Source organism: Chiloscyllium plagiosum, unplaced genomic scaffold (assembly GCF_037043375.1).
Source record: "Chiloscyllium plagiosum isolate Xiang-an unplaced genomic scaffold, Cpla_swu_hap1 HiC_scaffold_37, whole genome shotgun sequence".
NCBI classification, from domain to species: domain Eukaryota; kingdom Metazoa; phylum Chordata; class Chondrichthyes; order Orectolobiformes; family Hemiscylliidae; genus Chiloscyllium; species Chiloscyllium plagiosum.
In genome coordinates, this window is record NW_028270175.1 from 27,368,140 (window position 1) to 27,393,676 (window position 25,537).

At 49.7% G+C, this 25,537-nt stretch overlaps 1 protein-coding gene across 1 annotated transcript in view; it reads right to left on the reverse strand.

The window, feature by feature from the left end:
- Window positions 1–25,537, reverse strand: part of fhad1 (forkhead-associated (FHA) phosphopeptide binding domain 1) — a 169,945-nt gene that overhangs the window by 60,167 nt on the left and 84,241 nt on the right. Inside the window, exons 22-24 of the mRNA XM_087980527.1 lie at window positions 19,688–19,794; window positions 14,130–14,289; window positions 10,030–10,156 (exon numbers count right to left, since the gene is read on the reverse strand). Of these exons, the coding sequence (XP_087836653.1) occupies window positions 10,030–10,156; window positions 14,130–14,289; window positions 19,688–19,794 (394 nt within the window). The remainder of the gene's footprint in view (window positions 1–10,029; window positions 10,157–14,129; window positions 14,290–19,687; window positions 19,795–25,537) is intronic.

Consider the following 25,537-nt stretch of genomic DNA (forward strand, 5'->3'; position numbering starts at 1 on the left):
GTAGGCATGGACTGGTCAGACCAAAGGGTCTGTTTCCGTGCTTTATGACTCTATGACTCTGGAGTCAATGGCTGCCATAGAGAGCACCTACCATTTGCTCAAACCTGAACATCCAGCCCGTGCTCAAGAACAGACTTACAGATATCCCAGGAGACCTTAGAGTGCAAGTTCATTGTTCCTTGCAAGTAATGTCGCAGGTAGATAGGATAGTGAAGAAGGTGCTTGGTATGCTTTCCTTTATTGGTCAGAGTATTGAGTACAGGGGTTGGGAGGTCATGTTGCAGCTGTACAGGACATTGGTTAGGCCACTTTTGGAATACTGTGTGAAATTCTGGTCTCCCTCCTATCAGAAGGATGTTCTGAAACATGAAAGGATTCAAAAAAGACTTATAAGGCTGTTGCCAGGGTTTGAGCTACAGGAAAAGGCTGAACAGGCTGGGGCTGTTTTTCCTGGAGCGTCGGAGGCTGAGGGGTGACCTTATAGAGGTTCATAAAATCATGAGGGGCATGGATAGGATAAATAGACAAAAGTCTTTTTCCTGGGGTCGGGGAGTCCAGAACTAGAGGGCATAGGTTTAAAGTGAGAGGGGAAAGATTTAAAAGGGGCAGCTTTTTCATGCAGAGGGGTTTGCGTGTATGGAATGAGCTGCCAGAGGAAGTGGCGGAGGCTGGTACAATTGCAACATTTAAAAGGTATCCGGATGGATACATGAATAGGAAGGGTTTGGAGGGATATGGGCCAACTGCTGGCAAATGGGACTAGATTAATTTAGGATATCTGGTCGGCATGGACGAGTTGGACTGAAGGGTCTGTTTCCGTGCTATACATCTCTATGACTCTAACCTTGCAGAGATACATGCCAAGCTACCGTGCAGATTAGACTGGAAAACCCCGATCGCCCAGCTAGTGCCTCCCAGAGGATCTCGAGGAACCTCTTACAGCTGCTGCACTGGATACATTGCAGCAATGTCACTGGACCCAGTAACAGGAAGAACAGGGATTGGTTGGTGAAAATGGCAGGGAAATGCAAGATCTGTGAGCAATAAAAACAATCTGCGCATTGGGCTTTGCAGGCTCAAGTGGCAAGTGTATAGTACCCTTTAACATAAACTGAGGGACATCCAAAATGACAGGTGGGTTCCACTGGAGGCAGAGTCTCGCCTGTTACAGCTGAAACAGGCAATTAAGAAGCTTTTAAAAGATGTTAAAATCTGTCTATGGACCAGCTTATCAAACCCAAAACGCCATGAGGAACAATTGCAGCCTCTGTCCACTCCCATTCCTGTGCAGACTGTCTTCCCCTATTCTCCTTGTAGCCTTCCTCCCTTCCATACCCTCACAGTTACCTTTCTCCTCTGATAGTCTCTTTTCCTCACCACACCCCTCTTACAGGCCCCTTCTCCCATGAAACGTCCTCATCCTCTCATGCCCGGTGGGGAGGGGGATTGCAGCCAAGGATGGACTATGTCACCCAGACTGCAACCCTGGTCGTCCAAACGAATGGCCAAGGGGAGGGCACTCCCGGTCCGGGACAATCCGATCTGGAATTTTGTCCCAGAGTGGAGCAACTTGTTGTGAATGCCTTGTTGCCAGTGAGTGCCCTCTGAAAGCATGGCCCCTGGTCATTAGCAGTATGTGTGTACCCATCGTCAGGGCCTGTTCCATACTGCACCTATCAAACAAGTGGCTCAGGTTCGACGTGTAAAAACAACAGCTGAGAAAGGGAATGGGCCGTTTATTTCCGATCCAGGAATAATAACTGAGCAGCTGAAGACTGCTCAGATTAATCTCAGCCAACGTCTCCCCTTGGGCAGATCGTGATATGTGAGCCAATTTCTAAAAAGACATAATAAAGACCTCAGCAAGAGCGCATTTTCCTTGGTTGGATGCTTTCCTGCTGTTGCATTAATGATAGCATCAAGACCGACACATTTGAGAAATCAGTGCTGCATTTTAACAGTTTCTGAACAGGAAACTTTGAAACAAGTCCTGAAAAGGTGGACTCTTTGCTTGCAATGACAATGAATCAAACCTTCTGCCATAGCTGGGCAGAAGCAGAGCTGATCAGAGCCCTCTGGAAACCTGATCGGACTGTTCCAGGTGAAATCTGAAAGTGGAGCTGTAAGTACTGGGCAGGTTAGGCCAGTACTTGTAGAGAGAAACAGCGTGAATGTTTCGGACTGACCTGAAAAATGCTAGATCTTTATTTCCCTTCACAGGTGCTGCCAGATCGGCTGAGCATTTTCCATATTCCAGACGAGTTCCCTGCCTGCTTTCATCTTCAATCGGAGAATGCGGCTGAATTTTCAGTCCCTGCCAAGACGGGGAATGGGAACTGGATGCCACCCAGTATAGGCAGAAGTGGGTACTGCAGATGCTGGAGATTAGAGTCAAGATTAGAGTGGTGCTGGAAAAGCGCAGCAGGTCAGGTAGCATCCGAGAGGCAGAAAAATCAACGTTTCTGGCAAAAGCCCTTCATCAGCCGTTTCCTGAAATGTCGATTATCCTGCTCCTCAGATGCTGCCTGACCTGCTGTGCTTTTCCAGCATCATTCTAATCTTGCCGCCCAATATGCCAGTTTCCTGACCTCCTTTCTAGCAGAGTGCATTTTTGCCAAGGGGTGAGTTGACCTGGCAGCACAAACATCCACGCCCTCAAATCAGGCTGCAGCCAGTTATTCTCACCAGCAGCTCTGTTAAGGGCATTCCCTGACATGGTGAAGGATGTGGTCCAGCCGGTAGGCACTCACGCAGGGGGTCATGCCATGGTCTGGATGGGCCTGTGGGCCTGGGTGTGGGTGTAATCAAAGGCCTTCCTGAAGAGGGATTGCGCCCCACTCTCTTCGCCCACAACTTGGTTGCTGAGTCTGTGTTTCCATTTTAAATCTCAAGAAAGAAGGTTAGGGAGAGAACCCCATGCTGAGGCACTCCCTCAGTTTCTCACCCTCCACTACATCGATCAAGCTGCAAGGCATTGCTTGCCCATCTCTACCCCACCTGCCTGTCACATGGAACCCACCTCCACGTCAATTTACACCTCTGTGAAAGTCCCCAAAGAGGGACCTTAATCCCTCTGGGGTCAGGTTCAGTACCTGCAAGTTGTCCTACTTGCTCCCCAGTTCCCTGCCTCAGAGGTTAGGATCATCCCAGAGTGGTTGTTTTTACCTGTGAGTCCCTCCCTCCCTGGGAGCTCAGTAACAGCAAACATTCCAGGTTGAGATGCAAGACCAGGGATTCAGGAAACACTGTCACTATGCTGCCGGGTGGACCTGGTTTCAGTCAGGGCTGAGCTAGAATTAGGGTTGTACTGCTACAAGCACAGACAAGGTGTCAGAATCTCTGTAAATCCTGCTTGCCTTAAACAATACGTCTGAACAGCTTGATTAAAAATATGCTGGAGATTAAAAAATATTGACAAATATGGGTCAGCACTGTTGCAATAATAGTCACAGGTTCCAAATTAATGATGCTGGGGTCAGGTTTTCTGAATTCCAACAATAGTACAACAGCTAGGTTCATCTCTGCTTCTGCAAACACAAATTATAAGATCGGACCGACTAAATGATGAGTCTTTCCTACATTCTCTCAGGTAGAAATCTGTAACATTTCCCAACTTTTCCCCCTATCTCAGCTTCGATACTTCCTTTGGGAATATTTTCAACTGCCCTTAGAAAATTCGCTTCTGTGGCAAGAAATTGCTTCCATTATTCTAACTTCTCCATCGGGCCGCACAGGCTCCTCGACAACGTGTGTGCTATCGTAGAGGTGACACAATTCAAAAGAGCAGGCCCCAGGTATGTTTAATGTCAACGCAGAGGTTGGGGAAATAGATTAAAAACCAATGATTTAGGAACAGGGCAAGGCCATGTGGGTCTTCAAGCTCACTCTGCTATTCAATAAGATAACGGCTGATCGTGGCTTCCAATCGGGTTCAGCTCAGCTCTGCACCTCATTGTCCACTGTCTCACACTGGACATTCTACAGCACTGGCACAAAACACTCAGAGCTCCCAACAAAGAGGTAACCACTCACACTGCTGAACCAATGACCCAGAGTACGTTGGTGCAAATCTCACCGTGAGTGTTCGAGAATTTGAATTCTGTTCAGCCAATCTGGAACAAAGTAGCTGCTGTCAGTGAAGACAAAGCTGTCAGAGAGCTGCCTGACGATCCAGCAGGTTTACCAACATCCAGTAGGGAAAGAGTACTTGCCTTCCTTTACCTGGTCTGGCCTCTATATAACTTCATATAGAGTTATAACATTGTCGACATGGTCGATGTTGAATAGCCCTCTGGAAGTGCCCTTGAAAGCCACTCAATTAAATGCCAACTTGCTTGGAGAGTAGGGATGAACATCTACTGTAGCATGGACAGAATGCTTACACTGGATTTTTGAAAATGAGCAATTCCTCTCCCTGCAGGGGGATCAAAGACGGAGATGACACAGATAACAGACATCTGAAGCGTGTCTCGGTGGTGTTCCAATCCCATGGTTCAGTTGTTTGTAGTCAAGACTGCATAACACAACTCCCTGGACAAAACATTATTAGACACAGTCAGCTTTTGAAGCTGTTTTATCAGCAGCCAGTTCCTGTCCGCATGGGGACTCTCAGAGATGCACAGTTTGATGGATACCAGTTGAATTTGAAAAGGAGATTATTTTATTCCTCTGACGTTTCTGTTACATTCTCCGCTGGTGTCTGCTCCTGCCTGACACAGCTCTACGACTTGTCACGGGCAACACGATGGTTAGCACTGCTGCCTCCCAGCATTATGGATCCGAGTTCGATTCTACCCTCAGGCGACTGTTTGCGTGGAGTTTGCACATTCTCCCCCGTGTCTGCGTGGGTCCCCTTCGGCTGCTCTGGTTTCCTCCCACAGTCCAAAGATGTGCAGGTTAGGTGGGTTGACCATGCTAAATTGCCCATAGTGTCCAGGGATGCACAGGCTAGGTGGATTAGCCATGGGAGATGAAGGGATAGGGTGGAGGGTCTGGGTGGGATGCTCTTTGGAAGGTTGGTGTAGACTTAATGGGCTGAATGGCCTCTTTGCCCCCTGTAGGGATTCTATTCTATTCTATAGTGAGCATTACGAGGCTGTTGGTCTAGGGACTATGCCACTGACAGGCCTAGTATCCAATTTCAAGATCAAACAACAGCAGGATACAAGGGATTTTGGTTCTTCCCACTTCCCTAGTCCAGGGACATTGGGGCCAATTGGTTCTTCGCCCACACAAGCCCCACCTTCGCAAGTAATGCTGGTTCAATTGAGAATGGGTGACTGAGCAGACACCAGGGATCCAAGTTGTCTCTCCCAGGTCCATAGGAAGATCAGTTCAGCACTGGACAGTGCACTGACCCATTAGTAACGCGGGCTTTCCAAAAGCTGAACTTTTACACAGATAATTAATAGTTCGGATTCAAAGCATTCAACAATCTTTGAGTAAGTTTCCACAACAGATTACCTATGTGGTAGTGGTTATTGTTCAGAAACATTGAGCCAATTATGATGAGGGTGGAGGACTTGTAACCAACTCTTTGGTCATGAACTATTGCTATACTGTAATACATCTTGTTTTAGTGTTAAAGCTGAACAAATGATGCTTAAAGCTGAGAGGAGTGACGCATGTAGACAAACTTGGTAATGCTTCAGTCATTGTGAAAATATTGCAGCACTGAGTAATGTGGTTAGAAATGCTACACATCTCATTCGCCTGAGTTACATCAATTAAAGATTTGTCATGAAAAGCTCACGAATTTCATTTCAAAATTAATATGTCCCATTCCTTTTTAAGTCAGGCAAATTTAAAATCAACATTTATAACAGCCCTGTTGTTACCTCAGGGAAATATATGGTTTTAAAGGGAATGGAATGTTTGTGCTCATTGTAGCTGAGGGAGGGACCTTGAGGGAGACCTGCCTGTCATCTGATTGGATCAGGTGCTGGAGTGCATAAGGTCAAAGGCCAATGGTGGAAGATAAAATATCGATTTTCAGTTGTTTGGCACCATTCCTTTGATTGCTGTTTTCCCTCCATAAATGGAAGAGTTGGTCCCATTACGGGATCAACAAATACAACAAGTACAGGGCATGGGAAGGGGTTCGGAAACCTAAGTAATGGGTCAATAAGAAAAGGACACCAGGGCTCAGGAATTAGGATGGACCCATTTTAAAATAGGTATGTGTCCTGACACAAAACGGTGAGGTTACAAACCCCCAGACTTTGGGCATGGGGCCTCTCTATAATGGAGGCAATGAGATGTTGGAGCACACCCTTAATGTTTTGGGAGGTATTGAGCTGACACTGTGAATGGGGTTTGGCAAGAGGAGGATTGGGGACAAACGGTGGTGATGATTGAAATTGGGAGCTAAATACAGGATCAGGAGGAGCAGAAATGGTAAATTACATTATTCTTTGTTGCAGGCTACGCTCCCAGGGTGATTTTGCTTCATGCAGCCCGTGATAGTGCAGAGTGGCTGGGGAAAACCAATTGTAAATGGGGAATCTCAAAATGCCTGGTTAGGTTGTGCATTGAAGATGCCTCATTGATCTTTAACCAAGTCGGGCAGAAAGTGCATTTCCTGCTGGACTTTTACAGAAGTGATCATTCTCTACCAGGTCTCCATCTGAAAGACTAACTGAAATGTTCTCTCTTCTCCAAATGCTAGGAGACTGGTTGTGTGCTTCCAGCACTCTGAATAATCTCTATATCACCAAAATGGTGTTCTCAACTCTGATAGGACGTAATCCTGCCCCACCCCCAACATGTCCACCCTCACAATGCAGTGTCTTCTGGAATATAAACAGATTCTTGATTAGGTCTCAGGATAACCCTTGACTGTTGATTTAAAGGCCTTTCCTCCCCATATCCAATGTTTGTTTTTAATAATTAGCAAACAGAAATATTCAAAGAAGTTTCAGAAATAACATATTTCTTTTTGAAGGTCCCTATGATCTTATCTTTTGCAACAGTTTTTCCAATTCCGGTCGCCATAGACGGGTTACGCTGTATGACCTCATTAAGGCTGTGCTTTCAAGTGCTCGTTGCCATAAACGCTAAAAAGCAGCACAGCAGAAGCTCCAAAAATACCCAGCGTTGAGCTGAGAAACAATATACCCAGCAGTTGAACAAGAGCCCTCTTGTCAGTCTCCAGCAAAGGGCGTCCACTCATCAAGGCATCAATGGACCGACTGTGAATTTCTTGCTTCTATATATAACTTCCAAGACTTGTAGCACACAGCATATTGCAAAGTTTCATAAATTATGAAGAGAAAGCCACTTTAACATCTGCAAGCAACCCACGCCTGCAGAAATCTGCATGGTCCATTTGGCTGCTTATTAACCACACTATATTGCAGAATGGCTGGACAGAGCTGATCTGATATTCATCAATGAAGTAAACCTTTCAACTTGAGGCGATGGAAAGGGTGGGAATTTCCACACTGTTGATGTCCTGCTCTGGGTTTTAAACGAAAGATCTTATGTGGAACCCTGGTTTTATGTTCATCCCATTGTAGTTATGTTGGATTTTCTGGTCCAGAGATAGGTACATGACCACTGCACCACAAAATGACGTCCCCCACCAACCCTCACCACACCCCAATCTAACTGTAAACTCTATGTGAGGTGATCACAGGGTGATATTGGGTAAGTTTTCCACCCACTCCCATGGGATGCTTGCCCAAAGAAAGTTCCATCCTTTGCCTCCGGCTCCGGATTCCGACTCCAGCGCAGTGGATGAGATGACCTCCAGATGCAGTGCTGACTGTCAGGGTTTTATCTGAGGGGAGCTGAATGTGGCATTTCCCACTCTCATAGCAAGAGCTTATTTTGGGGGCAAGTGCAAAATGCCATTGTGGCACAGTAAGGAGCACTCTGCTGGGTTTGACCCCAGGGACCCTCTGTGTTCCTCTGAATTACTCTGTGTTACTTTGCACTTGAAGCTGATAAGGTGCCAACAAAAATGTGAAACACATTTTGACTTTCCGCATCATCAATCATTCACTTTATCGAAATGCTATACTTTTATTCACTCACAGGAAGTGGATGCCATGGCAAGGCTGGCATTCCGAATTGCTCCGCGGGAGGGCTAGTGAGCCACGACTTTGAATTGGTGCAGACCGTGATACATCTAAAACATCTCACAAAAAAGCAGCAATTTTTCATCGAGTGAATGTAGAGTCAGGATCAGAGTGTTTTCGTGATACTCACTGAGTTGTTTGTGGAAACCAACCACCATCCAAAATCAGGGTGTTGTCGACATTTAGGATTTCTTGCCCAACAGTACCTGGGCTGTGATTCCAAAGACAAGGCCACCCCCCCACCAACGTTTCTTTGGTATCTGTCCTGTAGCTGTACCAATCACTCGTACCCCATTATTGTGTGTGTCGTGCATGAAAGAAGACCTACAAATGCTGGGCTATTGAATAGATATGGTCTAGTATATCCTGGGCTAAAGCCATATCAGCTGATGCTTAGTTGGTAGCATGCCCAGCTCCAACCTCACAGGTTCAAGCCTCACTCCGGAGACATGAACACACAAACCAATTGTTGTCCTTCAGTGCAGGACTGAGGGAATGCTGGAACTGCTGTCTTTCAGCTGAGATATTAAGGCGAGGTGAACGTAACTGTGGGTATGTTTGCCGAGCTGGGACGTTGATTTGTTGATGTTTCATCCTCTATCTAGGTGACATCTTCAGTGCTTTGGAGCCTTGTGAGAAACGCTGCTATACTGCCTCTTCTGGAATTTATTTAGTTCCGTTTCTGCTGCTTCCGGTTGCTGGTTCCAGTAGTCTGTTGTAGTGGCCGGTAAATTGGGTCTAGATCTATGTGTTTGTTGTTGGAGTCCATGGATGACTGACATGCTTCTAGAATTTCTCTGGCTGACCTTTGTTAAGCTTGTCCTACGATTATCGTGTTGTCCCAGTCGAATTTGTCATCTGCGTGTGTGGCTACTAGGGAGAGCTGGTCATGTCGTTTAGTGGCCATTTGGTGTTTGTGGATGCAGATTGCTAGTTGTTAATTCTACATAGTGTTTCATGCTATCTTTGCATGGAATCCTGTAAATTACATTAGTCTTGCACATGATAGGTACAGGGTCTTTTGTTCTGGTGAGTTGTTGTCTGAGCTTGCCTGTCGGTTTATGGGCTGTCACGAATCCCAGTGGTTATAGAGAAGTCTGACTGTCAGTTCTGAGGTGTGTTTTATTGTAAGGCAGCGTGGCTAGTGAGTATGGTCATGGCAATGTCTTGTGTATGCTCGGGTGGTTGCTGTTGTAGTGCAGGACCTGGTCAAGGTGGATGCAAACGAACCAATGGCTGTGTTTTGAAGAAAAGCAAGGGGATTCTTTCCAGCATCTTTGTCGACATTTATCCATTAACCAACATCATGGAAAGACTGAATGAACTTCCTGAGGAAGTGGTAGATGCGGGTCCAATTACAATGTTTAAAAGATATTTGCGTAGATACATGAAGACGAAAAGTTTGGAGGGACATGGGCCAGGAGCAGGTAGGTGAAACTAGTTTACCTCGAGCCTATGTTAGGTTGGACTGAAGGGTCTGTTTCTGTGCTGTATGACTCTATGACTGGATGTGCTCATCATGAGACTGCTGTGAGTGGATCTTTATTTTGTGCAAATTGCCCATTGTGTTTGCTACATTAAGTCAGTGCCCTCATTGAGTTCAGGCATGAACACCTTGGAAATGGTTTCAACAGCCTATCCAAATGCACGTGCTTCGATTGTAAGCTCTGGCAAGCTAATCAACCATAAAAGGCATCACCCCTGAACCTAATCCCATCCTTATTGAACCTCCCATTTTCCAGGAGGGTATCCCCAGATATGATTGGGAATTCTGATTGATATCCTGTGCCTAGGGACAACTGTGGGTGAGCTCACTCAGGGACCTTTCATGTATACAATGGGTTGAGGCCCTCAGTCCACAGGTGAGCACTATTGATAATGACTGGTTTGGAGTAACATTGAGTCGGTATGCGGCTTTCTTATAAGAGTACAGTGAAGCCAACATTACCTCAGTGTGTATGGAGGCCTGGTGCTGCTGGCTATCTCGTTCATCGAGTTCATGCTGTAGTTCCTCACACTGCATCGCCTTCTCTTTCCTCGCTGCTTTCAGCTGCTCCAGCTTCTCTTTACAGTTCCTGCAAGTGATTGTTACACACTGAGAAAGAAGGAAATTGAACAGGAGAAGGAGTGGGTAAGCTACAGACATATGGCTCAGGGTGGGATGAGGAGTGTCTACTCATACTTATTAAATACTTGATAAAAACAAACAGCAGGAGCTTTTACATGTTTTGTCAATTTATTTTCATAATCATTTTCCTCTCTCCTTACTAGCTTTTTAGATATCTGTTGATGGCTCCTTGCAAATTTCCAATCCTCTGGCCTGCCATTTGCTTTTGTCACTTTGTATGCTTTAGTTTTCATTTGGGTCCTTCCCTTGACTGCCGTTGTTACCCACGGGTAGTTCACTGAGGCCTTCTTTATGACCAGAATAAATTATCGTCCAGCATTATGAAATATCTGCTTAAATGTTTGCTGTTACTCATCTACTAATTTTCTCACAATCTATTTGTCCAGCCTGCCTTAGACAACTCTTTCTTCATGACTTTGTAATGTGCTTATTTAAGTTGAGGTGTGAGACCCAAATTGCTCTCCATCAAGCTGAATTTGAAATTCTACCATGTTGTGATCCCTACTCCCTACAGGACCCTTAATTGTGAGATTAATTGCCTATTAATCCTGTCTCATTATACATTACTAGATTTAAAATAGCCTGTTTCCTGGGTAGGTTGTGCAACATACTGATCTAAGAATCAATCCCTAAAGCAATCTACAAATTCATCTTCAATGTTACCCTTGCCCATCTGATTTATCCAGTCAATATGTAGATTGACAATGTTTGAAAATGACAATTATAGTGCCTATCTTACATGCCTCCATTATTTCCCCATTTATATATCATTCTACAGTGAGACATCTCTTCAGGGCTACATAGATTACTCTGACCTATGGCCTCTTTCCCTTGCTAGTCCTTATTGCCACTCAAACTGATTCTACAACATGCTATATTGGATTTATATCACTATTCACCATTGCACTGATATCTTCCTTCATTAACAACATGACCACCTCCTTTCTCTTTTGCCTACTCTTCCAGAACATTAGATACTCTTGAGTATTGAGTTCCCAGACTTGGTCACCCTGCAACCATGTCTCATAATGGGTATCAAGTCTTAGTCATTTATTTCGACTTCAACATCAGCTCCTTTATCTGGCTACAAATATTGTGTACATTCATATAAACAGTCTTAAGCTTTGACTTTTTAACAATTATTACTGTGGTTCTAATTTCTCGTGCACACTTCTGCATTTTTTTTCTTCTTTCCAGTCACACTTTGATTATCGTTCATCTCTTCATTACCTTGTACTTCTGCTCTCTCATCCTTTTTGATTTTTAAACTTTCCTTCAATTGAACCCTTTCTCCATTAATGAGCTTAATGCCTCATCTGCAATCCTCGTTACATGATTTGTCAGGATATTGGTCCCAGCGTGGTTTAAATTAGACCTATCCCAAATGGACATGTCTCTCTTTTCGCAGGACAGGTGCCAACACCCTCTGAATTGGAGCGTATTTGTCTCAAGCAATCTTTATGCATTCACCTCTCTAATTTTACTTACACTATGCAGATTTGCATATTTATTCCCCTATCTATACCATCCCCTATTGCTATTATATATCTGTTTTCTCCCTCCACTTGAATACCACTCTGCACCAAAGTGTTGTCATCAGTTCACTCACCTTCCCTGCAATCTATGCCCTTATCCATACCAGGAGCAAGAACCTCGTATTTATTGGACAATGGCACTGGTTGAGGCTTCTGCAAGGCTGAGTTCTGGATAGCCGTACCAGCCTCACTCGTAGCCATAACCTCCTGTCCCTGACCACAGACCAAATTTGGTGTACTTACTCGAAGAGGTGTGACTCCCTTCTGAAAGACTGTGCCCAAGTACCTCTCCCCCTCCCCAATGTGTAGCAGTGTCCGCACCTTAGACTCCAGTTCATTAACTCTGAGCCGAGGCTCCTCCAGCAGCCAATACACGACACAAGAGCATTGCTCCATGGGATGGACGATGTACTATTTGTTGGTAGGCACGTTGTGTGGAGCCCAGCTTATCCCTCAGGTCAATGTCTAGCGGGTGTGGCAGCCCCATCCCATGTTAACTGAAGTCATTGAAATTTTTTCTTATTGGCTTTTTTCCTAAAGAGTAGACAGGCAGGAGGCTGGAAGAAAACAGCAGGCCAGGCAGCATCAGAAGGTGGAGAAGTCAATGCTTCAGGTGTAATCTCAAAAAGGGTTACACCCGAAATGTCGACCTCTCCACCTCCTGATGCTGCCTGGCCTGCTGTGTTCTTCCAGCCTCCTGCCTGTCCATTTTGGAATCCAGTATCTGCAGCTTTTTTGCCTCTTTTCCTAAAGAGAGCAAACTAATTTTTTGAGCGACTTATGAGAAGATTTGTATCTCAGATTGATGATAAGTATGTAAGTTAGCTCGCTGAGCTGGAAGGTTCAAGCTAACTTACATATTTACTAATTTTAATTTTTATATATCTTTCCTTAAAGGTGTTTTGCAACTATAACAATATTACTGCCAATTTTGTGTGTGTGTGTGTGTGTGTGTTTATAAACACGTGACAGACAGTTATTTCATGATCCCTCTCACAGGGATTAGAGTGAAGAATGCTACTTTTGCCTTGTACTTTTCTTACAGTGGTCACTTACATTGTCAGTTTGCATCATTCCCACGCTTTTCTGTTGAGAGCACAGGCAGCACATTGCACACATTGTAGCCAGCCAAAACAGCAGCTGAAACACTCCAGTCACACTTCCAACTTGAACTGAGAAACCCGGTGAACTCCTCATCATGAAAGGCAGTATGCATGCTCTCTGATAGGGTTATCGCCACCGTAACCCCATTCACACACACACACACGTACACACACAGGCGCACACGCACACTCACCCACACACACACCCCCACACACAGACACACACACCCCCACACACACACACACCCACAAACACGCACACACATACCCACCCACCCCCACACACGCACTCCACACACACACATACACACGTGCACACACACACACACACAACACCCCCACACACACATGCACACCCCTACACACGCCCCCCCACACACGCACACACACCCCCACACACACCCCAACACACGCACACACCCCTACACACGCATCCCCACACACGCGCACACACACACCCCTACACACCCTCCCACACACACATGCACACATACCCACACACACACACACCCAACACACATGCACACACCCCCACACACACACAGTCCCATTTTGCGATTCTACAGTGTGCTGAATGATGATCCTTTCTGAGACTGTTAAGACCCTAGTTGATCTGGCCCATTTCAGATGGAATCTCTGGACAATAATCTGAAACTCTGGCTAAATAGTTCTCCCCATAGCCCAAAGTTATCAAATATTATCCTCTATTGTTCCCCCAGGTTAACGGGGATAAACTCAGCTCGGGCATCCCCGGCTCAGCACCTCACTAAGCAATGCGTTCACTATCTAAACCGTACAGAACACATGACATCAGATCAATATTCCTTTGCCACCTCCCAGATGAACCTCTGTGCATGATGGATTTCCCCTCACCCCACCTTACCCCAGTTCCAACCTTCTCGCTCAGCATCATCCTCATGACCTGCCCTACCTGTCCATTTTCCTTCCCACCTATCTGCTCCACCCTCCTCTCTGACCTATCACCTTCATCCCCACCTCCATCCACCTATTGTACTCTTAGCTACCTTCTCCCCAGCCCCACCCTCCTCCCATTGAGCTCTCCATTCCGGAGCTCCCTGCCTTCATTCCTGATGAAGGGCTTTTGCCCAAAATGTCGATTTTCCTGCTCCTCGATGCTGCACCACAGAGTTGGTCAAGCCCCCTCACTCGAGGGCAGAGTCTTTCTCTGCCACTTTGTGAAGGAGATGGTCCAAGCTCGCACCAGCACCAAGACAGAGTGCTCTCTCAAGTTCTCCATCTGGCTACTCGGATGCTAACATACCTCAACTCTCCGTTCCTGCTCTGAAGTTCTTCACTCTTCATGTCCACCAGCTGCGACATCTTGGCCAGATGTTGTCGTAGAGTGTTCAGCTCCAGTTCCTGACCCTTAACCGTTACTCGGTTCTGTTCGAGCTCCACTTTCTGCCTCTCGCTCAGCTCTCCTGTAAGTGACCACAACATATTGAACTGATCCCATTCAATCTAACCAGAGGTGAGAAAACATGAATGATTTTTGGGAAATTAGATTGTCACAGTGCGTACCTAGTGTTGGCCTTGGCTCAGTGAGTAGGAGTCTTGCTTTGGAGTCGCAAGTTCTTGGTTCAAGTCCCACCTTAGAAACATGAACCCATAACACAAGCTGATACCCCCTTGCAGAACTGAGGGAGTGCTGCACAGTTGGAGATGCTAACCTTTGACGAGACTTTTAAATGCGGTTCTGACTGGGTGGCGTTGCTCTGTTGGAGGTGCTATCTTTCAGGTTGGCATTAAAAATGCCAGGAAACTACTTTGAGGCAGAACATGTGAGTTCTCTCCTGTGTCTTGGTCAATTCCTCATCCGATGCCCCGATTATCTGATTGTCTGGCACATGGTTCATTCAAAGAGTGGTGAGCCTGTGAAATTCAGTATCACATAAAGCAGTGGGGGGCCAAGTCACTGAATATATTTAAGACAGAAATAGATTTGCAATGGTTAAAAGTGTCAAGGGGTAAGGGCATGGACTGTGAGTACAGCATTGAGATAGAAGATCAACCAGGATCATACTGAATAGCAGAGAAGGTTCGATGGGCCAAATGGCCTACTTCTGCTCCTAGCTGTTGCAAATTGGTTCAATCTTTCATGGGAGCCACACCGGTGAAGCTGGGGCAGAAATGGTTGAGATAAAGGGAGTGGGTAGACTAAGAGAAAAAGAGGCAGAAAAAGAAGCTTCTATATGAAACTCCCTTGCAGGCTGATGTGCAGTTTATACAAAATATTAACAAAATTCTTTGTTAATTTACCTGCTGACAATGTTTCCAGTGTCTGCCATCACACTGATTTGTCTCACAGTATTGATGGATTCTCGGATGTCTGCTCTGAGACTTCTCACGGCAGAAACCACGTCACTACATACCCACAAGTAAATGTGAATTTAAACACTGCTTCAAGCCAAGCTCAGTGTTAAATCAACACCGCCACAGAGTACAGGGGAGAAGATGGAAACCAGTAATAAAAGGTTTTAACTTTGTTAAAGCACATTTGTACGCAGCCAAAATACAATATAAATGATAAAAGACTCCTAATGCTGAAATAGAATCAAAAAACAAATTGAGAAACACACAGATTGGAATGAGGGAGAACAGAGGAAGGAAAGAGAAATCATAAAAAGAAAAACAAAACAGAATGAAAGAGAGAGAGAAACAGAGGAATTATTGGAGAGTTCTTTTTCAGTTTCTCTTTTAGGGGAGTTTAAAAAATTAATTCACAGGGTATGGATCTTGCTGGCAAGACTGCCATTTATTATCCATCTCACGAGAAAGTGGTCATTGTAAGTTTTTCAGTTTGTTATTCATATATGGGGTGTGGATGTTAATGGCTGGGCCAGAATTTATTGTCCATCCCTAATTGTCCTTCAGAAGGTGGTATGTGGTCAGCTGCCTCCCTGAAACATTAACCTCCACACGGTGAGGCTGTCCCTGTGATGATGGTGAGTATGCAGTTCCATGGTGAGCTGTCCAAGTGGTGATAGTGAGTAGACAGTTCCATGGTTAGGCTGTCTCTGTGATGATGGTGAGTAGGCAGTTCCATGGTTAGGCTGTCTCTGTGGTGATGGTGAGTAGGCAGTTCCATGGTGAGGCTCTCCAAGTGGTGATGTTGAGTAGACAGTTCCATGGTGAGGCTGTCCCTGTGGTGATGGTGAGTAGGGTGTTCCATGGTGAGACTGTCCCTGTGGTGATGGCGAGTAGGCAGTTCCGTGGTAAGGCTGTCCCTGTGGTGATAGTGAGTAGACTGTTCCAAGGTGAGGCTGTCCCTGTGGTGATGGTGAGTAGACAGTTCCATGGTGAGGCTCGTCCTGTGATGATCGTGAGTATGCAGTTCCATGGTGAGGCTGTCCACCTGGTGAAGGTGAGTAGGCGGTTCCTTGGTGAGGCTGTCCCTGTGGTGATGGTAAGTAGGAGTTTCCATGGTGAAGCTGTCCCTGTGGTGATGGTGAGTAGGCAGTTCCATAGTGATGCTGTCCCTGTGGTGATGGTGAGTTGCAGTTCCAGAGTGAGGCTGTCGCTGTGGTGATGGTGAGTAGGAGGTTCCATGGTGAGGCTGTCCCTGTGGTGATAGTGAGTAGACTGTTCCATGGTGAGGCTGTCCCTGTGGTGATGGTGAGTAGGGGGCTCCATGGTGAGGCTGTCCCTGTGGTAATGGTGAGTCGGAGGTTCCATGGTGAGGCTGTCCCTGTGGTGATGGTGAGTAGACAGTTCCATGGTGAGGATGGCTCTGTGGTGATGGTGAGTAGGGGGTTCCATGGTGAGGCTTTCCCTGTGGTGATGGTGAATAGGCAGTTCCATGGTGAGGCTGTTCCTGTGGTGAGTAGACAGTTCCATGGTGAGGCTCTCGCTGTGGTGATGGTGAGTAGGCAATTCCATGGGGAAGCTGTCCCTGTGGTGATGGTGAGTAGGGGGTTCCATGATGAGGCTGTCCCTGTGGTGATGGTGAGTAGGGGGTTCCATGGTGAGGCTGTTCCTGTGGTGATGGTGAGTAGGGGGTTCCATGATGAGGCTGTCCCTGTGGTGATGGTGAGTAGGCAATTCCATGGTGAGGCTGTCCCTGTGCTGATGGTGAGTAGGGTGTTCCATGGTGAGGCTCTCCCTGTGGCGATGATGATTAGATAGTTCTATGGTGAGGCTGTCTCTGTGGTGATGGTGAGTAGATAGTTCCATGGTGAGGCTGTCCCTGTGGTGATGGTGAGTAGACAGTTCCATGGTGAGGATGGCTCTGTGGTGATGGTGAGTAGGGGGTTCCATGGTGAGGCAGTCCCTGTGGTGATGGTGAGTAGGCAATTCCATGGTAAGGCTGTCCCTGTGGTGATGGTAAGTAGGAGTTTCCATGGTGAAGCTGTCCCTGTGGTGATGGTGAGTAGGCAGTTCCATAGTGATGCTGTCCCTGTGGTGATGGTGAGTTGCAGTTCCAGAGTGAGGCTGTCGCTGTGGTGATGGTGAGTAGGAGGTTCCATGGTGAGGCTGTCCCTGTGGTGATAGTGAGTAGACTGTTCCATGGTGAGGCTGTCCCTGTGGTGATGGTGAGTAGGGGACTCCATGGTGAGGCTGTCCCTGTGGTAATGGTGAGTCGGAGGTTCCATGGTGAGGCTGTCCCTGTGGTGATGGTGAGTAGACAGTTCCATGGTGAGGATGGCTCTGTGGTGATGGTGAGTAGGGGGTTCCATGGTGAGGCTTTCCCTGTGGTGATGGTGAATAGGCAGTTCCATGGTGAGGCTGTTCCTGTGGTGAGTAGACAGTTCCATGGTGAGGCTCTCGCTGTGGTGATGGTGAGTAGGCAATTCCATGGGGAAGCTGTCCCTGTGGTGATGGTGAGTAGGGGGTTCCATGATGAGGCTGTCCCTGTGGTGATGGTGAGTAGGGGGTTCCATGGTGAGGCTGTTCCTGTGGTGATGGTGAGTAGGGGGTTCCATGATGAGGCTGTCCCTGTGGTGATGGTGAGTAGGCAATTCCATGGTGAGGCTGTCCCTGTGCTGATGGTGAGTAGGGTGTTCCATGGTGAGGCTCTCCCTGTGGCGATGATGATTAGATAGTTCTATGGTGAGGCTGTCTCTGTGGTGATGGTGAGTAGATAGTTCCATGGTGAGGCTGTCCCTGTGGTGATGGTGAGTAGGCAATTCCATGGTGAGGCTGTCGCTGTGCTGATGGTGAGTAGGGGGTTCCATGGTGAGGCTGTTCCCGTGGTGATGGTGAGTCAGGGGTTCATTGGTGAGAATGTCCCTGTGGTAATGGTGAGTAGGATGTTCCATGCTGAGTCTGCCCCTGTGGTGATGGTGAGTAGATAGTTCCATGGTGAGGCTGTCCCTGTGGTGATGGTGAGTAGGGTGTTTCATGGTGAGGCTGCCTCTGTGGTGATGGTGAGGGGTTCCATGGTGAGGCTGTCCCTGTGGTGATGGTGAGTATGGAGTTCCATGGTGAGGCTGTCCCTGTGGTGATGGTGAGTATGCGGTTCCATGGTGAGGCTGTCCCTGTGGTAATGGTGAGTAGGGTGTTTCATGGTGAGGCTGTCTCTGTGGTGATGTTGAGTAGGGGGTTCCATGGTGAGGCTGTCCATGTGGTGATGGTGAGTATGGAGTTCCATGGTGAGGCTGTCCCTGTTGTGATGGTGAGTATGGGGTTCCATGGTGAGGCTGTCCATGTGGTGATGGTGAGTATGGAGTTCCATGGTGAGGCTGTCCCTGTTGTGATGGTGAGTATGGAGTTCCATGGTGAGGCTGTCCCTGTTGTGATGGTGAGTATGGGGTTCCATGGTGAGGCTGTCCCTGTGGTGATGGTGAGTAGACAGTTCCATGGTGCGGCTGCCCCTGTGGTGATGGTGAGTAGGCAGTTCCATGGTGCGGCTGCCCCTGTGGTGATGGTGAGTAGACAGTTCCATGGTGCGGCTGCCCCTGTGGTGATGGTGAGTAGACAGTTCCATGATTTTGACTCAGCACCAGCGAAGGAACCAGGTCAAGGAATTTTAATACCAGGTGAGCAGGTCTATCAGCCCCACTGCTTTTCCCTGAATGGCAATAGCTTCCTCATTGTTATTGGAGCCACAATCATATTGCATCACATTCCTGATCGGGGCCTTTGAGCTGATGGGAAGGTTTTGGGGAATCAGAAGGTGAACGTATTACCCAATCTCTGGCCTGTTCTTGAAGCCACAGTGTGGCTGGGCCAGATGGGGCTCTGGTCAATGGTGACCCTACAGCTTGGAAATGCTGATCATTCAACCCTCTATTAATGGAGATGGTCATCAGCTGGCATTTGTGTGATATAAATGGTGTTTGCAAAAACAGAAATACTGCAGCTGCTTGGAATCGGATATTACTGAATTCCCACAGTGCAGACAGAGGCCATCAGGTCTATCAAGTCTGCACCAACCCTCTGAAGAGCATCCCACACTACTCCTGAACACTACGAGGTGATTTAGCATGGCCAATCCACCTAACCTTTGGACTGTGGGAGGAAACTGGAGCACACGGATGAAACCCACACAGGTACTGGGAGAATATGCAAACTCCACATAGCCAGTCGCCCGAGGCTGGAATCAAACCCGGGTCCCTGGTATTGTGAGGCAGCAGTGCTAACCACCGAGCTGCCCATGTAATGGTATTTTCATTGATTTGAGCCTCAACGGGAACACTGACAATGAGGCTCTGAAGGTCTGGGCAAGCACCCAGGGGCTCAAGGGGCTGAATAGCCTGTTGTCTGCCTGTAGTCAGAGAGACACAATGTCGCACAACCTTTCCTCAGAGAGTAATTTTGGAACACAAAGAGGCAATGCTGGACAGGTGTTGGAAGCCATTTTCAGCCGAGGTAACCTACCTGCCAAGTCTGACATTCTGGCATTAGCTCCTGCTAGATCTCGTCTCAGCCCGAGAATAACATCTTGCTGTGCCAGGACCTGGACCCGAGTCTCTGCTAACTCCTTCCTGTGGCATACCAGAGCAGAAACATGAGATTAAATTCGACATGTAATCATGTGAGACAAGTAGCAGATGGAAACTCAGCTGAATCTAAATCAAAATGACATGCAGCCAACATTAGTGTTAGGCTGTCATTGCAAAAGAAACGTCTCAATGCTGAATTCCCAAACTGGCTTTACCACTGACAACAGTAATCCCTAGGGCAGCAGCAGCAGCACCACCTGAAGAGGTCACCTTCGAAACCAACTGTCAGATTAAAAACAACCATCACCAGAGGACACTGGACACCCCTGAGGCTAACATCCCAGCTCCTCCTGTACACACCGAGATCCCAACTCCCCCTGTACACACCGAGATCCCAGCTCCTCCTGTACACACTGAGATCCCAGCTCCCCCTGTACACACCGAGATCCCAACTCCCCCTGTACACACCGAGATCCCAGCTCCCCCTGTACACACCAAGATCCCAGCTCCCCATGTACACACCGAGATCCCAGCTCCTCCTGTACACACTGAGATCCCAGCTCCCCCTGTACACACCAAGATCCCAGCTCCCCCTGTACACACCGAGATCCCAACTCCCCCTGTACACACCGAGATCCCAGCTCCCCCTGTACACACCAAGATCCCAGCTCCCCATGTACACACCGAGATCCCAGCTCCCCCTGTACACACCGAGATCCCAGCTCCCTATTTACACACCGAGATCCCAGCTCCCCCTATACACACTGAGATCCCAGCTCCCACTATACACACCGAGATCCCAGCTCCCCCTGTACACACCGAGATCCCAGCTCCGCCTGGACACACCGAGATCCCAGCTCCCCCTGTACACACCGAGATCCCAGCTCCCTCACGACACACCGGGATCCCAGCTCCCTCTGTACGCACCGAGATCCCAGCTCCCACAGTATACACCGAGATCCCAGCTCCCCCGTACACACCGAGATCCCAGCTCCCTCTGTACACACCGAGATCCCAGCTCCCCCTGAACACACCGAGATCCCAGCTCCCCCTGTACACACCAAGATCCCAGCTCCTCCTGTACACACCGAGATCCCAACTCCCTCTGTACACACCGAGATCCCAGCTCCCCCTGTACAGATCGAGATCCCAGCTCCCCCTGCACACACCGAGATCCCAGCTCCCTCTGTACACACCGAGATCCCAGCTCCCTCTGTACACACCGAGATCCCAGCTCCCCCTGTACACACCGAGATCCCAGCTCCCCCTGTACACACTGAGATTCCAGCCCCCTCTGTACACACCAAGATCCCAGCTCCCCCTGAACACACCGAGATCCCAGCTCCCCCTGAACACACCGAGATCCCAGCTCCCCCTGTACACACCGAGATCCCGGCTCCCCCTGTACACACCGAGGTCCCAGCTCCCGCTGTACACACCGAGATCCCAGCTCTCCATGTACACACCGGGATCCCAGCTCCCCCTGTACACACCAAGATCCCAGCTCCCCCTGTACAGACTGAGATCCCAGCTCCCTTTGTACACTCCGAGATCCCAGCTCCCCCTGTACAGACTGAGATCCAAGCTCCCTCTGTACACACCGAGATCCCAGCTCCCGCTGTACACACCGAGATCCCAGCTCTCCATGTACACACCGAGATCCCAGCTCCCCCTGTACACACTGAGATCCCAGCTCCCCCTGTACACACCGAGATCCCAGCTCCCCCTGTACACGCCGAGATCCCAGCTCCCTCTGTACACACCGAGATCCCAGCTCCCTCTGTACACACTGAGATCCCAGCTCCCGCTGTACACACCGAGATCCCAGCTCTCCATGTACACAGCGGGATCCCAGCTCCCCCTGTACACACCAAGATCCCAGCTCCCCCTGTACAGACTGAGATCCCAGCTCCCCCTGTACACACCGAGATTCCAGCTCCCTCTGTACACACCAAGGTCCCAGCTCCCCCTGAACACACCGAGATCCCAGCTCCCCCTGAACACACCGAGATCCCAGCTCCCCCTGTACACACCGAGATCCCAGCTCCCCCTGTACACACCGAGTTTCCTGCTCCCGCTGTACACACCGAGATCCCAGCTCTCCATGTACACACCGGGATCCCAGCTCCCCCTGTACACACCAAGATCCCAGCTCCCCCTGTACAGACTGAGATCCCAGCTCCCTTTGTACACTCCGAGATCCCAGCTCCCCCTGTACAGACTGAGATCCAAGCACCCTCTGTACACACCGAGATCCCAGCTCCCTCTGTACACACCGAGATCCCAGCTCCCTCTGCACACACCGAGATCCCAGCTCCCCCTGTACACACCGAGATCCAAGCTCCCCCTGTACACCTCGACATCCTAGCTCCCTCTGCACAGACCGAGATCTCAGCTCCCTCTGTACAGACTGAGATCCCAGCTCCCCCTGTACAGACTGAGATCCCAGCTCCCCCGTACATACTGAGATCCCAGCTCTCCCCGTACAAACCAAGATCCCAGCTCCCTCTGTACACACCGAGATCCTAGCTCCCCCTGCACAGACCAAGATCTCAGCTCCCTCTGTACAGACTAAGATCCCAGCTCCCTTGTACACACTGAGATCCCAGCTCCCTCTGTACACACCGAGATCCCAGCTCCCCCTGTACTCACCAAGATCCCAGCTCCCCCTGTACACACTGAGATCCCAGCTCCCCCTGTACACACCGAGATCCCAACTCCCTCTGTACACACCGAGATCCCAGCTCCCCCTGTACACACTGAGATCCCAGCTCCCCCTGTACACACCGAGATCCCAGCTCCCCCTGTACACACCGAGATCCCAGCTCCCCCTGTACACACTGAGATCCCAGCTCCCCCTGAACACACCGAGATCCCAGCTCCCCGTGTACACACCGAGATCCCAGCTCCCTCTGTACACACCGATATCCCAGCTCCCCCTGTACACACCGAGATCCCTGCTCCCCCTGTACACACCGAGATCCCAGCTCCCTCTGTACACACCGAGATCCCAGCTCCCCCTGTACACACTCAGGTCCCAGTTCCCGCTGTAAACACCGAGATCCCAGCTCCCCCTGTACACACAGAGATCCCAGCTCCCGCTGAAAACACCGAGATCCCAGCTCCCTCTGTACACACCGAGATCCCAGCTCCCTCTGTACACACCGAGATCCCAGCTCCCTCTGTACACACCGAGATCCCAGCTCCACCTGTACTCACCAAGATCCCAGCTCCCCCTGTACACACTGAGATCCCAGCTCCCCTTGTACACACTGAGATCCCAGCTCCCCCTGTACACACCGAGATCCCAACTCCCTCTGTACACACTGAGATCCCAGCTCCCCCTGTACACACCGAGATTCCAACTCACTCTGTACACACCGAGATCCCAGCTCCTCCTGTACACACCGAGATCCCAGCTCCCCCTGTACACACCGAGATCCCAGCTCCCCCTGTACACACCGAGATCCCGGCTCCCCCTGTACATACCGAGATTCCAGCTCCCCCTGAACACACCGAGATCCCAGCTCCCCCTGTACACACCGAGATCCCAGCTCCCCCTGTACACACACGAAGATCCCAGCTCCCCCTGTACACACCGAGATCCCAGCTCCCGCTGTACACACCGAGTTCCCAGCTCCCCTGTACACACCGAGATTCCAGCTCCCTCTGTACACACCGAGATCCCAGCTCCCCCTGTACACACCAAGATCCCAGCTCCCCCTGTACAGACCGAGATCCCAGTTCCCCTGCACACACCGAGATCCCAGCTCCCCCTGTACACACCGAGATCCCAGCTCCCCCTGTACACACCGAGATCCCAGCTCCCCCTGTACACGCCGAGATCCCAGCTCCCCCTGTACACACCGAGATCCCAGCTCCCTCTGTACACACCGAGATCCCAGCTCCCTCTGTACACACTGAGATCCCAGCTCCCGCTGTACACACCGAGATCCCAGCTCTCCATGTACACACCGGGATCCCAGCTCCCCCTGTACACACCAAGATCCCAGCTCCCCCTGTACAGACTGAGATCCCAGCTCCCCCTGTACACACCGAGATTCCAGCTCCCTCTGTACACACCGAGTTCCCAGCTCCCACTGTACACACCGAGATCCCAGCTCTCCATGTACACACCGGGATCCCAGCTCCCCCTGTACGCACTGAGATCCCAGCTCCCCCTGTACAGACTGAGATCCCAGCTCCCTTTGTACACACCGAGATCCCAGCTCCCCCTGTACACACCAAGATCCCAGCTCCCCCTGTACAGACTGAGATCCCAGCTCCCTTTGTACACTCCGAGATCCCAGCTCCCCCTGTACAGACAGAGATCCAAGCTCCCCCTGTACACTCCAAGATCCCAGCTCCCCCTGTACAGACTGAGATCCCAGCTCCCTTTGTACACTCCAAGATCCCAGCTCCCCCTGTACAGACTGAGATCCCAGCTCCCTTTGTACACTCCAAGATCCCAGCTCCCCCTGTACACACTGAGATTCCAGCTCCCTCTGTACACACCAAGATCCCAGCTCCACCTGAACACACCGAGATCCCAGCTCCCCCTGTACACACCGAGATCCCAGCTCCCCCTGTACACACCGAGGTCCCAGCTCCCGCTGTACACACCGAGATCCCAGCTCTCCATGTACACACCGGGATCCCAGCTCCCCCTGTACACACCAAGATCCCAGCTCCCCCTGTACAGACTGAGATCCCAGCTCCCTTTGTACACTCCGAGATCCCAGCTCCCCCTGTACAGACTGAGATCCAAGCTCCCTCTGTACACACCGAGATCCCAGCTCCCCCTGTACAGACCGAGATCCCAGTTCCCCTGCACACACCGAGATCCCAGCTCCCCCTGTGCACACCGAGATCCCAGCTCCCCCTGTACACACCGAGATCCCAGCTCCCCCTGTACACGCCGAGATCCCAGCTCCCTCTGTACACACCGAGATCCCAGCTCCCTCTGTACACACTGAGATCCCAGCTCCCGCTGTACACACCGAGATCCCAGCTCTCCATGTACACACCGGGATCCCAGCTCCCCCTGTACACACCAAGATCCCAGCTCCCCCTGTACAGACTGAGATCCCAGCTCCCCCTGTACACACCGAGATTCCAGCTCCCTCTGTACACACCAAGGTCCCAGCTCCCCCTGAACACACCGAGATCCCAGCTCCCCCTGAACACACCGAGATCCCAGCTCCCCCTGTACACACCGAGATCCCAGCTCCCCCTGTACACACCGAGTTCCCAGCTCCCGCTGTACACACCGAGAACCCAGCTCTCCATGTACACACCGGGATCCCAGCTCCCCCTGTACACACCAAGATCCCAGCTCCCCCTGTACAGACTGAGATCCCAGCTCCCTTTGTACACTCCGAGATCCCAGCTCCCCCTGTACAGACTGAGATCCAAGCTCCCTCTGTACACACCGAGATCCCAGCTCCCTCTGTACACACCGAGATCCCAGCTCCCTCTGCACACACCGAGATCCCAGCGCCCCCTGTACACACCGAGATCCAAGCTCCCCCTGTACACCTCGACATCCTAGCTCCCTCTGCACAGACCGAGATCTCAGCTCCCTCTGTACAGACTGAGATCCCAGCTCCCCCTGTAACACCGAGATCCCAGCTCCCTTGTACACACTGAGATCCCAGCTCCCCCTGTACAGACTGAGATCCCAGCTCCCCCGGACAGACTGAGATCCCAGCTCTCCCCGTACAAACCAAGATCCCAGCTCCCTCTGTACACACCGAGATCCTAGCTCCCCCTGCACAGACCAAGA